This window comes from Cinclus cinclus, chromosome 18 (assembly GCF_963662255.1).
Source record: "Cinclus cinclus chromosome 18, bCinCin1.1, whole genome shotgun sequence".
NCBI classification, from domain to species: domain Eukaryota; kingdom Metazoa; phylum Chordata; class Aves; order Passeriformes; family Cinclidae; genus Cinclus; species Cinclus cinclus.
The window spans coordinates 7,245,933-7,262,833 of NC_085063.1; the positions used below are offsets into that span (position 1 = coordinate 7,245,933).

At 41.2% G+C, this 16,901-nt stretch overlaps 1 protein-coding gene across 5 annotated transcripts in view; it reads left to right on the forward strand.

The window, feature by feature from the left end:
• The window catches only part of EYA2 (EYA transcriptional coactivator and phosphatase 2), an 87,584-nt gene that overhangs the window by 38,193 nt on the left and 32,490 nt on the right, over positions 1–16,901 (forward strand). For 3 of the 5 annotated variants that reach the window (XM_062505252.1, XM_062505255.1, XM_062505254.1), the window contains exons 3-6: positions 2,105–2,152; positions 3,135–3,183; positions 3,821–3,963; positions 6,846–6,959. In XM_062505252.1, the coding sequence (XP_062361236.1) occupies positions 2,105–2,152; positions 3,135–3,183; positions 3,821–3,963; positions 6,846–6,959 (354 nt within the window). Of the gene's footprint in view, positions 1–1,304; positions 1,350–2,104; positions 2,153–3,134; positions 3,184–3,820; positions 3,964–6,845; positions 6,960–16,901 lie in introns of all 5 variants that reach the window. The other 2 variants (XM_062505250.1, XM_062505251.1) reach the window with 2 other exon arrangements.

Genomic DNA, 16,901 nt, shown 5'->3' on the forward strand with positions numbered 1-16,901 from the left:
TCGTTCTGAGACCACTGCTGCCATCCCCAAATGGTTTTTAGCCCTGCTGGCCTCTGCTCTGGAGTTTCACATTTGGCAGGTACCAGAGACGAATTCTTTCAGTGGTTGAGGCTCTGATGGAAATTTATCTGCTCTCCTCCTTCTCCCCCCCTGCCCCATCATACTATTCAAGCGAAGGAAACAGAAGAATGTTAAATCTGCTAAAAAAATTATTGGCAAGTGATGCAGTTGAACTAGTTCTTGCTAGTACAATCCCAGCTATTGTTTGCTGTGGTCAGGATCTGTCAGCCTTCCTGTTAGAGGGGAGTTAGGAAAAGGCACTGGCTATTATGTTTTAGTAGTATGTTTAACCCTTCATTTATTGGCTCTTAGAAGGCCAGGAGATGTTTTGTTTGCATGTTTGCTCAGGCATTAGGAATTGCGTGGTTAAATCACGCCCGTCCTGACTGCCTATTTACATGAGCAGTAGAAGGAATAACAGCCTAAAGGAAACATCCTCTTTAAGTGTTCCTGTTTGCAGGAAAGATTAGAGCTAGAAATGATTTTTGGGTACATCATTTTGTAAACATCTTTGTGCAGGAACTGTTTTTTTGTTATGTGATATAAATAAGAGCCAACCCAGGAGCTGTACGTTGGACCCCAACTTGTCAGTGACAGCTCACGTTGATTTGTTTCTTGTAGAAATATTATGGTGTTTTTTCTGCAGAATGATCCCTTGTGCTACCAAGATTGTGGTCTTTCCCTTGGTTAATCTGAAGAACAGGAAAATACTTGTGTTTTTGAAAACTCTCAGGCTGACAGAGCTCTTAATGTAATAAATGCACTCAAATTTATGCTCTATATTACACAAAAAGTATTAAATTTAGCAAGTCTAATCATAGTACTTACTCATTTAGATGTCCACGTAGCTGTTCGTTTCATGAGATGTGCAGTTATATCAATAGAATTTTCAAGTGCACATTTTGCCTGTAGTATCAACTTTGCCTTTTCTTGTCAGTGACAGTAGCATATTGCATATTCACACACAGTAAATTCCTACTTGGCATTCTTGGCAAACTTATTTACTCTGTACCAAAATAAGAAATTTGAAGCTCTGGTGTTTTTCACTGAGAAGAGAAACGAGGCTTGTGCTCAAACTGTTCTGCTGGGTTTTTGATGTAAAAGCCATTAAGAATTACAAAAATTAATTTTAAAATGTCTATTTCTTCAAGGCAGTTCTGTTTGGTAATGAGGGACAGACAGAAATGGTGTAGTTCTTGTTTTCACAGTCTAAAAATCTAATTTTCTAAATTGTTGTCTTCCAGGTAAGTCAAAGCAAATCTTTCATACTGAGTTTGAAGGTGACTCAGGTAAGCTCAGTTTTGGACTTCAGCTCAGTTTTTTTTCTGTGGATGTGTAAGTGAACAGATATGTGTGTATAATATTATCCTTTGTCAATAATATGTGCATTTATATAACACTGTCCTTTGTCAGTATTTTAAACTAAACTTCTCTGCCTGTTGCTTGGAAAATAGGTTTTTCTGTACCACATTTTATAGGTATAGACAGCAAAGTAGGGTTGCAGGTGGGTTTTATTTTTCTAAGGTGTTGGAGGGTTGCTCCAACAGGGGTTTGAAGAAAGAGTCTTTCTGTTTTTGTTTCTATCAGTGTTTAGGGTGATCCTGTTAGTGATTAAGTCTATGCAGATTTCACCATTAATTACATAAATTAACATTCTAAAAAAGAATGATACCTAGTAATTAATATTTTCAGTAAGAACTCACAAAGATGCAATTTTTATTGAAACTAAGTCTAAAAACTTACCAGATTAAATGGCAATGTTTTTAAAAATAGTTAGTTGTAATCTCTGTGTTATAGTGTAAAATGATCAAGCCATGTAAAATGCTGTGAGAAGGGGTTGTGGGTGAAAGAACAATTTCAAGAGAGATCTAAATCAGGGTGAACAAACATTTCAGACATGAGCATGTTGGATCTTTGTGGTCATTCTGTCCATGTTAACAGCACAAGTTACCCAAACCCAGAGGACTATTGGCATGTATTTACACTTTATATGTACTTGCATATTTCATTAAATGAAAAACAGTTTAAATGTTTGATTTGCCAGCTGACCAGTGTCTGAACACAGGAAGCTGTGCTGTTTTGGTCACTGAAGGTGGGTGGAGAAGCTGTGTGCAGTGGGTTTGGTGTGTGCATTGATGCAGCCAGGAGACACAGAGGCTGAATCCATTGTGCCTTGTCATTATTGATGATTGTGAGAGTGTTTTGGCATTTATAGTGCTGAATTAGTGGCAGCTCCAGCCAACACTGAGAAGCAAAGTTTGGATGGCACTGTGGAGGCAACCTGAAAATGTACATGGTGATATTTTGGTATGAAGTTTTCAGTACAACTTGCAGGCAACTTGCAGGTTTTAATTTAGCTTTTTTTGTTTGTCTGTTTTTGTTTTTTTTTTGTGTGTGTGGTTTTTTTAGTTTTTAGTTTTTAATTAGGCAAATGTAAATTTATCTCTGAATAAAGCTGGTGGCACATTTTTTCTTTGGTAGTGTTACAGCACAACACAACTGCTTGGTCCATTAGAAGGCATCTTGCACATATAACTTGTATGATAGCTTTTCTACTGATCTAATTTTCTTGATTGCTGGTATTTTAATAAGGTGTGCTGTAATAAAAGTCAAATTAAGGAGATTTATGATGATGTATTTTTAATATTTACTATTATTTGATATATTTTAATGGACATTAAAGAATGTGAGTCATGGTCTAGGACAGTACCAAAAAAAGCAAAATATCAAAATGTGCAGTGAGCTTAAATCACTTCAGCAATCATAGTATTGGCTTTTATAGCCTTTAGCATCTGAGTCATTGCTTCAAAGCCCAGCTTCACAACTGATATCAGACTCATGAGAAGTTCAATCAACTGGTATCACTCTCAGTTAAAAACTAAATCTATGTTTGTTGTTAAACCGAGAATATCTTTCTTCCCTACCTCAGTTTGGGAATAGTAACTTAAAAATGAAAAAGTCTTTTGATTCCTGTATATTTTTTCTCAAACCTGCAGTGGTAAAAACAATTTTATCAGCTTGGCCATAGAACAGAACACGATGAAAATTTAAGACTTTTTAATTTTGTTTTCCAGGCAGCAGCAAAGCAGCACAGCAGTGTCCTCTCCATCTGTACACCACGAAGTGAGTGCTTGTGCCAAGCGCTGTAATTTAAAATCTGTGTTTTTCTGACCAGCCATTTTATGCAGACTTCTGTCACCTTAAAAAAAACATCTGCCCTAAGCCCATCCACCTGTTCCCCCACTCGTCTCTGGCACAGTGAAGTAGCTGGTTCTTAATCTTCCTGGACATGGAATGAAATAAAGTTTGAGGTGGTGTGAACTGTGTTTTTGTACCCCCGGTATCCAAACCTTACCAGTTTGAATACTGTTGTGTTTATGAGTGACCACAGAGGGGATGTGTCGAAATCTCTGAGGTTTCCCGTTGCACTCACTTGACCAGCACACTCAAAATTAAGCATTAAAAATCAGTGCTGATTTTATTTTATTTTTTTAACTTGCATATATTTTCCACTATCTTAAAGCTGCCATGCATTTAGGTGGCTTAATCTTGATAGTTCATAAAACAAAGTTCTGCATCGGTTATTTTTCGGTTAATTATTCTTTCGGTTTTTATTCAGTTAATTCCAAGTTCATAAAAATCCAGCATCCTGTGTTGAGCGTTATTTTAGCAAGATGTCTAGAACTGTTCTGCTTGTGCTCTGGAAGATCTTGTACAGTAACTATTGCCTTGAACACTTGTGTTTTGTCGTTGTGAATAGACATTATCCCCATATAGTGACAGTGCCGTCCTTCCCCGCGATGGCAGCGTATGGACAGGCTCAGTACAGCACGGGAATCCAGCAGGCTGCTGCCTACACTGCCTATCCTCCCCCAGGGCAGCCCTACGGAATCCCCTCCTACAGTGAGTACCCAGAGTCCTGCTGCCTGTCAGCACATCGCCCTCCTGCTGCTGCCAAAAGAGATTGGAAGTCTTTAAGCCTCAAGAGTGAATTGTCATTTGTCTTCTTAGGTTTAGAGGGAAAGTCTGACTTTAAAAAGGTTAGGTTTACTTTGAACTATTATCAGCTCTTCATATCGTGGGTTATGTTTCTCAAACTAGGTAAGTTTGAAGGCAGTCAGTAGTAGACTGTGAGAAATTTGGGTTCAGTGGGATGTGCTGCTCAGGAGTAGTGGCTCGTGAGTGTTCCCGTGATTCACTGCCAAGACAAAGTACAGTAAATATGATAATTATGAAACCTACATTTTGCCAACCTTGATTCTTCCTGAAGTTTCAATAACACAAACTACTTTGAGAAAATGTTTGTGTATATTGTTACAGAAGAACCAAAATGCAGGGCAGAATAAGGCATGGATGAGATGTCACAGAGTACCTCGGTTCTGGAAGACAGTTTGTGTTTAAATGGACATTTTTTGGCTGTATGTGCAGTCAGCATTTCTAACCCCTGTCAGCTTTGTTCCCTGCTTTTCTGCGCAGCCTTCCCAGCAGCTGTGGGGAAGACAGTCCTGGGCAGGAGCAGCTGGGGGATTCACACAGGGAACTAATTAAACCAGCACTCCTGACAGAGTGGTAAAAGCCTGGTAAACCAAGCCTGAAGTGCCCTCAAGTTCTGCATGGGAATACTGAGCTCTTGAAGCTGAAAGTTCTTTCCACTCCTAAAGACCAAGGAGATGTTGCTCTTGTTTAGCTACAGTTCTTTAAGAGAAAGCTTTGGGCTTCCTACTTCTGGCTACTCCCATGAGGGCTGAGTCTTGCACCATTAAAATAATTTTGTTTCCATCCCTGTTTTCTCTTGTGCTCTTAAACAGTTTTGTTTAATTGGCAAACACACTATCTCTTCCCAACAAGAGGTTTTACACAGACAAAGCTTTTACTGAAGGGAAATTTAGTGGAGCACTCTGGAAGGCTGGGGGAGTGGCCTTGGCAGAGCCAAAGCTCTACCAGGATGATGAGAGGAATGTTCTGAGACCCTTTTTCTGGAGCTATTTGTGTGTTTGCATCAGCTGGCTGACTTCCAAGGAAAACTCTGAACAGTTGTCCTGTTAGAGCAGGTGAAAGTCGAGCCATTTGCTACTGCCTAGAGGCTTTAGGGCATACATGTGTCAGGCCCATATGCTGCTTATAAATCCTGTGGGTGACCTCTTAGCATCCTTGAGCAGTGGTTTCCCTCCCCCAGCCCCTACACCCTCTCTAAGATACTCAGCACAGCGTATGAAAAACTCCACCTGGCTGACAACCAAGAACAATGAAGCAGTATTGTTTTTAGGCACAAAAAATAAAACTCGGCCGGTTTCTAGACAAAACAAAACAGTATGTGGAAATTAATTTGGTGCTAAGTTACTTTGCTGTCTGACAACAATTTTTAGGCTTCCAAAGAGGCTCATTCGCTGAAGATGAATTGTAACTGAGGTGGGTAGGTTGAATGCTGGCCAGTGGAGGGCTGATGGAATGGAAAAGCACGGGGTGTTGGGCAGAGGGGCTTCTCTGCACACACTTCTCTTCCCCAGCAGTGATGCAGCCACTTCATCACTGCTGGGGAAGTGGCACTTGTCCCCTCACTGACCAAATAAATTTCCTGCCTTTCACAGTCATCTTGTTACGAGCTTGTGCTAAACTGCGTCCCAGTTCTTCTCAGCTGAAGCTATAAGAAGTGATTTTTGTAAGAGAAAACTTTAGCTGGGAGAACTTATTCCAAACCTGAACAAGCACAGACTTGCTGCTTCTAGTTAAGCTAGAAAGGAGGATGTCTGGGGAAAGGCACCTGAATTCAACTTGTCTACAAGTGCTAAAAATGACAACAGCAGGAAAGTGTGTAAATCCAAGGCCCAAACATCGGTAGGGTCTTTGTTTAATCCCAGCACCCAGGGAGTGTCCAATAGCCATCTTTTGTTTTGCAAATAGGATGCAAAGGAGGGAAGGATCACGCCCAAAGGCTTCATAATATGTTGCACCTTTGAGCTGTTTATTTTAATAATACAGCTGTACAATCTCAGCAGCATCTCAGAGTAAAATATCAACTCCTTTCATTGCCAGCAAGGGTTTCATCTTGCAATGTTTAATTCAGCTATTGCTGTTCCCCTGTAAATTGTCAGTTTAATTGCCTGGTTTTAGAAATTAAAAGATTTTTGTGGCTTCGGGGCTTACCTATTGTTCCTGAACTGTATGTTATATCCACCTGAGTAGATGACAACTCTCCTGTAGGACTTGTCAATAATGTTTTGATACCAAAGCTGAAAATACAATGCAAGTAAAAAATAACTCTTTTGAGAACAGAAATCTTGAGGTTATTTTGCTGAAGGTCCTGTTCCATTGTTAATCATTGCTTGCATCTGATAACTCTTCAGGAAGTTTATGTGTCAGTGAGTTTCTTCAATTCTATAACAAAACTATATGTTCAGAAATTATTTTTGAAAACAGTGTTATTCATGGTTGTTTACTCATCTTTGCAAAAGTGCATTTGGTTGCGGATACAGGGTATAGCAGATTCAATTAAATTTTGATGAATTTGTTTGTCTGTTAGGAGACCTGTTTGGGTAATGCAAATAATTAAACATGTATTTATTATATCATATATATATTATTTATATATATATAAGCATGTATATATTTATATTATATATATATGTGTGTGTGTGTGTGTGTGTGTGTGTGTGTGTAAAAAACGAGAATTTATTAGGTTAAAATCCAACTGAAAAAAATTGTTTTAATTCCTACACTTGCTCTTTTTACATCTTCATATGGCAAGCACTCATGTTTTGCTCTTGGTTCCCACTGTGCACCCAAAGGCATTAAAACAGAGGACAGCCTGAGCCACTCTCCAGGCCAGAGTGGATTCCTCAGCTACGGCTCCAGCTTCAGCAGCCCGGCAGGACAGGCTCCCTACTCGTACCAGATGCATGGTGAGTGGGGCTCAGGGCTGCCAGGGGGAGCTGGGGACACTCTCAGCCCCATCCTGCACCAATTCTGCTCCTGCCATTGCTGGGGAAAGCTTGTAGGTGCAGGCAGGCAGCACTGGGAAGGAGGTGAGTCTCTGCTTCATCTGTTTTGCTCATCAAGGCATTGGTTTGTGGTTGAGAGACTGGATTTAACAGTGTGATGTCCTAGCAGAATTTCACCTGTGATCAATATAAGCTTTGTCTTTCTGCAGAAACTGTGTTTTCCTTTTCTTAATTCTATGACTGCATACCTGGGATTGTTGTGTTGGCGTGAATTCCTGCATTCTGATGGATGCAAAACAAAGGTGGTTTTACACTTCATGCAAACAGTCCTGTCAGTATTATGCTTCTTTCTGCTTTATGCTGGCCTGAACAAACTGCTCTGCACTTAAATTGCTGCATATTCTCCCTATTATTCTTTTTTAACAGCTTGATACTTTGATACTAAGAAAAATGTGAGTGACTCTCCTTGAGGAGAGACGAATACACACGAGGGTAAAGCTCTGCACTGGCTTTGTCCATCCCTCTGAGAGTTTCCAAGGGTTGGAAAACCAGAGGAATTGCAGGGCTTTCCCAAACTCTGGCAGAAGCTGTGGAAGGGGAGAGAGATCAAGCCAATCACTTTGCTTTTTGATATTGTTGAGGGTTTTATGCAAAAGGTTCTTTTGTGGCATTATACTTAGCTGTCCCCTTTGCAAAAATGTCTTGTAATTCTCTTAATTCTTCTCAGTCCTGAAAGAGAAAAGTGGACACACACATCCACTTGTAAGTCTGAGAGCTACTGAAGTCCTAAACAGTTACGAAAACAGGGGAAACAAGGTAAAATCCACTTTATTCCAGATGTTATCTGAGAAAGCTGAAGACTGAGAGTTGACCCTTGGCTGAGACTTCACCTGCTGGTTTTGTCAGAGAACATTATCTCTTACACTGAGGTGGTTTTTGGGACTTGAATACCTCATAATACATGCTGAAGACACCTGTGTTGGATGTGGCACCAAAAAAAAAAAAAAGAAAAAGGAAACCTATGGGTTTGGGATTTTTTGTCACCTGGACTCCTTGATGTTTCACCTGTCCTACTTTCACACGTGCTCTTTTGAGAAGGCACTCTTGACTTTCCTAGGACTGAGGTTTTTAAGGTGCTCCCATTGTTCAGCCAAGAGGTTTAGACAAGCAAATTTTGTGCATCAGCATTTGAAAATGTTACACTTGCAAACAGCAGTGACACAGCCATAAGCTGGACCAAAACAGGCTGAGAAGAACTGTGTGAGAGCATGAACGTGCCCCAGGGCCACGATGTGCTGCTAGGTAAAATCACTTCTTTTCAGGAAGATCTTCAGGAAGGATCTTCTTCCAGGAAGATCGTTTCAGCCAGCTCAGTAAGCCTTTAATGCAAAAGAAAATAGGGGAAAAAAACCAGTTTCTGCAAGTGGTAGGTGCTTACTGCAAGGCACAGGGAACAGCAGTAAATGTGTCTTCCTGTAAACAAGTATTTCCACCTTCTCCTCCTCGTGAGAGGAGCAGTCTGAACTCCCTGACTGTATGGTTTATTTACCTTGCTGAGTGCTAGTGAGAGGTTTGAGTGAGCAGCCAGGAGCTTTCCTGTGCTGAGTGCTACCCAGGAATGTGGGCTCAGGGCTTTCCCACGCCACAGCACTCAGGGGTGGGGACATGATCACTGCCTGTTCCACCCAGCTCCAGGACCACTGGGACCTGGCTGGTGATGGGCTAAACCAGCTGAAAAGGGAAAATTTCATCGATAGATTTTTATTAAAAAGTTCAGGGGGGCTTTAGGGGTCAAGTTTCTTACACCCAGTTCAAAGACAAAATGTTTTTTTTGCATCATGTGGGAAGAGAGATCCTGAAGAGGGTGATGGTCAGGGGCTCAGCAAGGAAAGGTATCTCCAATTGCTGCTCACTTCTCTCTTATAAAGTGCAGGGGAAGAAACTTTTTTTTAAGCTGTTCTCTGCAGGTATTGTAGGGTGTTCATAGCCCAGGTGCATAAATGAAATAAGTTTGTATTGTTTGCCTCCACTGAGGACCAGTGCCAGAGCAGCATAATGATCTCCTCTGTGGGTGAGGGTGGGTGGTCAGATTGTTCAGCCCTCCTGGTTCCTCACTGTCCCCTCAGATACGAGTTACAGCAGCAAACAAGTGCCCACTGCAGGTGTTGCACCACTCACCAAGGAGTAGGTGACAGATTTGTGTCTGCCAGGGCTCTAGGACAAATGCTGTCCTTCAGTGAGTGCAGTGTGGCTGGTGCTGGTTTGTTCCCTCTGGTGCTTGTTTGGCAGCAGCACTGGCAGGCTGGGATAGCTGTGAGGCTGGGAGCAGTAAATGGTATTTCTGAAGCCAGATTCTGCTCTCTGCTCAGGTCTGTTTGTTTGCAGAACAAACACAGGTGATGCAGGTGTAAAGGGGGAGCATTCAGCTTTTCATCCTGTACTCCAGCTGTCAGTTCTATCCTGGTTCTTGAGCAAGAACAGGATCCACTAAAGAGCAAAAATGATGTAACAGCCTTTTGGTCAGTAAGTGGTAAAGAAAAAGAGCTATTTTAAAGCCAGCCAGAAGGGGAAATATATTTTCGTGCTTCCCTAGCATGAAACAAAATTGATTGTGGAAGAGTTTGTTAACCAAATAGCTAATGCAATGTGTCACACAGACATGTACAAATACAGAAGATGAGATTAGCAAGTTCCATAGCTCATAAAAATGACACAAAAACATGTTGCTGAGGTACTGTGGATAAAGATTTTAATTGCCAAGTAACAGTGGACATCATCAGGCTTCAAGTATCGTTCAGACTGAAATCTGGTATTCACATATCTGCTCTGAAGGAGTGACTTTTTTCCTCCCTTCTTTTTCTTTTTGACCAGTGCTGTGTACAGGGTTGTTCCATGTCATTCTTGCATTTAGAAAACTACTTGTTTCATAATGAAGAGATCTGAAATATGTCTGTGGTCAGTCTGGGGATGGTACTCACTTTTAGAGTCATGAATCTGGAGGGGAGGTAACATCTTGCATTAGATTTTTGCCTTTAAAGTGGGAAATTTGTCATGCTGGGAAAGAAATGTTTCTTCAGGGTCCATTTAATCAATCCTCATGTAAGTGTTCAGTTACAGCACCAAATCACCAAACACCCTGGGCTTGGTATTAGAAATATATTTCACTTCTTAGCACACATTTTTCTGAGTTTACATTTTCTGACAATTTAGCAGTTCAGTGATTTGCTCAGACTTCTGGTAAAATTATTATTCAGTGACAGAAATTGAACATGAGACACAAAGATTATCTTCCAGTTCTGCCCCCAAAACCTTTCTGTCTTAACTGGCAGCTGAGGAAAGTGCTTGTTGCTGAGGGTGGGGGAGAAATCTTTGGAATGTAAGAAACTTAGCATTTAGTGAGCTATGTAAAATACAAAGAGAAAATTGTGCCAGCACATTAGCTAAGCCAGAAACCCACCAGCTCTGCAGAGAGTGCAGTAACAGCCAGCTTATAGAGCATTTCCTGTGGTTGCAAGAGCATGTGCTACCCCTTGATTGCACATTAGGCCATCTCTTCTCAGCTTGTCATTAATTCCTAGACAATGCCTTGCTCTTCAGTTGTAATTGCTGAAATGACAGCTGGTATGAAACTATGAAGTTGCACAACAGTTAAAACTGGCCAAAGACCACTGTGGATGCTGTTGTTGGGCAGGAAAAGATTTGACTGCTTTTTTGGGGTTTTTTAAAATCCAAATCTATCTACCCACAAAATACTTTTTACATTACAAAGGAAAAACCAGTTATGTAACTGGGATAACTTTCCTTTGCCAAGGAATTGCAAAGCAGTGTTGAGCTTGGGACAGACATAAATTTGGGACCAAAGACCTATGCAGTGAAATTTTTTGCTACTGCTGAGCATTTGTTTTCTTTGTAGAGCCCTTCTGATGAGCTGTGAAGTAGTGAATGAATAGGAATTAACATTTCTTCTGTGCAACACTGATTTAAAATGGATTAATTATATATATTGCTTATGTTTGTGGAGTGAATTGGTTATGAATTGTTCTCCTGGCCTGAGAACAAGTAAAATCTGAATAATTATTCAATTAAAATGTTTTCTTACGCTGAAAATATTTTGACCCTTGTTGATATCTGGATAATCTAGACTTTTTTTTTCCCAAGAGATGCCAGAATTTCTTGCAATTGTGTGCCAATTCGTGCTTTAAAAATTTAATACGAGGTCATAAATACCAATTTGGCCTGAACAGTTACCTCTGCCTTCATGAATTTTACAAAGGAAGTCCATATTTAGTTTTAAACTTGCTTCTTGAAGTACTTGGTGATGAAAATAGCGACGAAATTCCAATCTACACCTGAGACATGTGGATCACACTTTGGCATCCAGATAGTGAATCCATGTGAAGTCTGAAAAAGAAAGTGAGAGCATGTTCTCAGCAAACTGTCACTCAGATGCCTTAGATTGGTAAAATGAAAACCTCAGTAGAAAACGAGCAGCTTCTTTCAAAACTTCTGCTCCACAGCTGGTTTGCATTAATTGCAGTCTAAAGCCATGGCAGTAAAGTTGTGCTCAGCTCCGTGGTGGGTTCAGCAGGGAGAGGCCTCTCTTCAGGAGGGGTCAGACCTCACTTTTTGCAGTGTAAATACAAGGTTCCTCAGAATAACAGCACAGTCTCCCTTTCAAAGATTTTTAAGCACCAGGGGCTGACTGTGCTCCATTTACTTTGTTTTAAAACGAGCTGACTTGTAGGAGAGGGAAGTCCGTGGGAGAGGTAAAGGTGTTGACAGTGATGCACTGTGGGCTGCAAGGATCTGTGCTACTGTTACCCAAGGGGAAAGCTCTGCTCTAATTCTTGTCATTTAATGGAAAATTAAATATTAACTAGTACAGTCAAAACAGGAGTCTTCTCTGAGGCAGAGCATTTGTTTTGGAGGTGTCTCCTCGAGAGTTTTGTGTGACTTTGTCATCAGGCTTGCAGAGGTGGCACTGGGGAGATGGAAGCAGCTGTGAGAAAAAAATCATGAATCAGAGAAGCTGTAAGGTAGGGCAATAGCAAAGGGACTGGATAAGGAAAATACAGAAAAAATGCTTGTGTGGTCAGAAAGGGAAGTTTGTGTGGGAGAAAGAGAGTGGGGAATCTACAGAGAAGAAAGAAGTGACATTTCCCTGACATGCTGCTTGACTGTCTTGGGAGCATTGGTGGAGCTCAGAAAGAAATCTCAAAACGTGAGTTAACGAGCAAAATCAGCACACAAAACAGTCACAGAGATGTTTGGATGTCACAGAGACTTCTCTTTGTGGATTTTATTTTCATTGCTTCTGTAGGATATAACAAAATCCAAAAACATAGGATGGTAACAGCTTGGGACAACATGAACTTGGCCTTGAATATTCAGCTTACAGTGCATTTGGCAAAGAATATACTAAAACTTTATGGAAGCTTCGCTGAATAATGGATTCAGTATACCTAATGATTTTGAAAATGTCTAGAAGGCAGTAGAAGAGCTAGTGTAAAGTTACATATAAAAATGTGCATCAAGAAACTTCATACCTGCATAGTCAAGCATTTGAAAGTTAGGAAACATCAGATTCGTGGTGCTGTGCAGGACTGGTACTGCTTTTGTTGTAAGTCATCTCCAAGCACTGTGTGAGGTAATGCTGTGGAGGGAAAAACAGAATTCAGTCGTAGGATGAGAGACTGGGATGATGTTTGTGGACAAGTTCAGCCTGACCCTGCTTCAGTCAGCACAGGCTGTGCAGCTCAGGAGTTTCTGAACTATTCTGCTGGCAGTGGATAAGTCTGCAGCACTCCATGCCCACTCTTGCATGGGCCTTTTTATATGTAATTTAGATGTCCCTTTTGTGTATATTGGCAGGGTTTAAATACTGACACTTCTGCACTGCAGTACTGTGACCTCTAGAACTAAGAGAATTCCTGCACTGGCTGAGGAGGAGCCCATTGAGTTATCACAGATAAAGAGAGGAGGCTAAAAATTTAACTTGGAAAGTCTGTTACTGGCAGATTAATTGATGCTGACAAGTCATTACCAGGACAAAGATCACTCTACTGTTGTCAAGTTTCTTACAGTTTTCTCTGTTGTGGCTCTCCTGGAGCCCCTGCAATACTGCAGCAGTGCATGGAGGCTGGAAAAGCCTCAAGGCAAATGTCTGGATCTAGAGTACTCTGTTGAGACTTACAGGGATCCTGAGTAAATGGATCAAAGAGTGGAGATGTGCTGACCAGCCTCCTCTTTTCCACTGGAGACTGACGTGGCTCAGGAGGAAGAGAATTGCTGAGTAACAGCTGAGCTGACAGGGCAAGTGTTATCTCCAGTGGCATGACAGTAGAGGTGACAAGGCCACTTAGATTTGAATGCTGACTTGGGAACTGGAGGTTCGTGGCCACCAATTAGCATACGAGGTGGCAAATCCAGTTTTCCTTTATCATGTCTTGTTGTCCATCAGTGATGGATTGTGTCCAGGATGAAACTGCATCTGCAGGAGTCTTTGGTGTGCATGGAGTCACCCAAATAAAGTTAGTTTTGCTGGTTGTTTTTTTCAACAAGGTATTGCATAGAAACAGTCTGCATCCTTACTGTAAGGATGTTCACTTTTTGGCCCAAAAACATTTCCTTGTTATTTGTTTTTGAAGACAGTCCAGTGTGATTTGTTTCTATAGTTGTAGCATTGTTAGATAGAAGTGGTAAAAGAACACTTTCTCAAAGTACAGTAAAATCTAACTGCTTTCCCATGGTTCAAATCCTAAGAGTAACTATAAACCATCCCAGCACTTTCAACACCACTGTTGATCTGGGCTGAGCTATACAGATGACTAAGCTCAAAAGGATGGTGAAGCCCGGCTCTTAAAGCTGCTCTGGTCATCACTTATTAAAGCTCTTTGAGGCTCTGTAGGTTGAATAGTCCCAGGAGCAGAGGAAGAGCTTTGACTCAGAAAAACTGAACCATGAAATGTGTTTTTTATCACCATTCAGAGTGCCCTCCAACACCTGGTCAGGCTGACAGGACTGCATGGGATTGTGGTGGGAGGCAAATGGACTTACTTTGAATGGGTTTTGCATCTGAGAGTATCATCTGCAGGAGGTGTTCATATGCTTTTGGAAACAATGTCCTTTACCAGACACTGCTGATGTCAAGTGGTGTAACATTGTAGAATAATGCTTTTCATCTAGGTCAATGCAATGTGCTCTTCCCTGCACTGTCTGAGCCCTTCCAGACAGAAATACAAGACTTTTTGGGGAAGGGTTCATTACACCTAATGGCAAACAGTTGAGCAATCTGCTGTAAAGTACATATGGGTTGAGTTTTTTCTTCTCCTTTAACAGGTTAGATAGTCTTGAAATGCCTCCACAGCTGACAACCATGCAAGGTTTTATGAGTCTTCTTGCTCAGTAAATGCAGGCAGATGTTGTAGGATTTGGAACCTTACAAGGCACTAGAGTATAGCTGGTGGGAGGTAATTTTGATGAGTGCTTAACCTCTCACTAAAAATGTAGCAGCTTGGAGAAGGCAGTATTTACTGCAGGAAACATTAGCTTGTCAGAGAGTTAAAGCACTGCAAAGAGCCTCACTGAATGGCCATGGAAGTCTTCAGGCAGATGTTGTTCATAGCACAGAGCAATGCACACTGTGCAGGGAGGTGCACTGGGGTCTTTGCCTGCATCACTCACAGTCAGCAGTGCTTCCTGCAGGAAAACAGCCTGGTGATGTCAGGATGCACAAACCATTGCGTGCAGGCTTGTAAAATACCATGCAATTCAGCTGAGCCCTGCAGGCTTTTATTTTATTAGTCCTAAATGGCCAGATAATCCTTTGAGAGAACTCTCTGTGGAACTATTGTGTGTTTCATCTACAGGTCGGAGGAAATGCTTAGGTCTAAGCTTCATCATTCTGTTTTTTGGGGAGTTAAATTGTGACACAAACATACTCAGAAATGCCCATTGTAGACACCTTTAGTGTTGCATCTTTTAAGTGTTCCTGGACTCAAGTTGCTGCTGGCTGCCCAGAGAGCTGTGATAAACACTGAAACTATCCACCTGTGCTGAACCTGGCCCTCTCCTCCTCTGATTGTTGGGTATTTCACTGAACGTTGAAAGTTCAAACCATCTGTTCTTCTAAATATTGCAGTTTATTCTCTTCTGAGCAGTACAGGAGGCTTGGAGAACACCTCCCTGTTGTCAGGGCCCCTCTGACCTGTGAAAGACAAGCACACTAACCTGATTTTCAAAGCTTGCTGTGGTTTTGATCTGAGCTACACCACAGGCCCATCCTGTCTTCATAATCACCACTCCCTAAGACACCAGCATTCCTGTATCATACATTAATAATACCATTCATAAGCTGAAAAAAATGAACTAAATAAGCTTAGTTCTGAATACACTAAAAGGAACCATGAATATTCCTTTCTTTTCTTTACTTGCTCATACCTGGCAAGGAGTGGAAGAAATGCAGCCTGATACTGCAATGACTGAAAGGCAGATGTAGAGGGTGAGAAGCTGGTATGAAAGTTTTTGTAGGAGCACAGGCCAGATCACGCACCATTGAAATGATCATTGACCATGGCATAGGCTTTTCTGGAATGCTCGAATTAAAAAGTGAATGAAGGGAAAATAGCAAATGAAATCCATCTGTTTGAGAGCAGGAATAGAACATTCATTGGCTCACAAAGAGTTTTTCTGTACATGTTACCATTGCACACTCACACAGAGAAGGGCCACATCTACTTATCGAGGAAAAATCATGGCACTGGCTCTGCCTGGCATGTGGACACCTTTCATGGCGTGTCTTTCCATGTGAGTGTGTTTGTGATATAAATACTTTACAGGAACACTTACAGTACCACACATCTGAAGAGCTGTTCTACTTCAGAGTTCAGATTGTTTTATTATGAGCTAAATGTTCTTTAAGCTACCTGTGAATGAGGGCATTGTGACATTTAGCAACTGGCTTGATTGAACACAGATGTGAGCCATATTCCATATGGAGAAGATCCAAAGGGGGAGATCCTAGGCTTGTTTCTGATTTGCAGGGAGTTTGAATGTAATTATTTGGCATTGAGCTACCAAGATAGATGGAAACAAATCACTTGCTTCCACCTCTGCAGTACTGCAAATGTAAAACCAGCCTCACTTTGAGAGTGTGTGTAGTCTTCAGAGGTCCATGGAAAAAAGCCAATATATGTGAAAGCAAAAGTTCTGTAAAAATAGGCAGAAATGGGAGGGGGCCAGACATTCATGTACATTGCTTACCTAGGGATTTCCTAGGAGAGCCCCATTCCACACAGCACCACTTTCAAACCTCATTCCAGTCTTTTTCTGAATATTACAAGAAGTGCTATTACCTGGGAAAGTGGTTGAGGGGAAAAATGGTTACATGGGAAATAGGGCTAAATTGCAATATCTGTTGATAATTTTCCAGCTTCTTAAGTGTAAAATTTACTGATGAAAAACTGAAATTGCACCTGGCAGAATTAATTTTGTTATGGAAGTGTTTATTTCCTACCAACAACTTAAGGAGGAAAAGCAAACATTTGGGGCTGGTTCTGGTATGTGTTCTGAACTGCTGAACTCTGCAAGGCTGCTCACAGAAATTGTGACCAGCAGGCCTCATTCTCTGTTTAGAGGAAAGAGGGTTTATCTTTGTCTCCACTGCCTGTGGCACTTGTTTGTTTTCCTGCCATTTGAACTGAGGGTGCATCACTGAAAACATGGTCTCTCCAGTCTGGCCTGTCAAGTGGAACTGGGTCTGAGCTATAATAGTTCCCAAGACAAATATTGATAAACCTAAATCTTTAAGAGCTTCCTTTTCCATGCAGATAATTGATTTTTTTTTTTTTTTTTTAGTCTCACAGCTTTTCATCTTTGTTCACCTGGGAAGAAATTCCAAGTGTT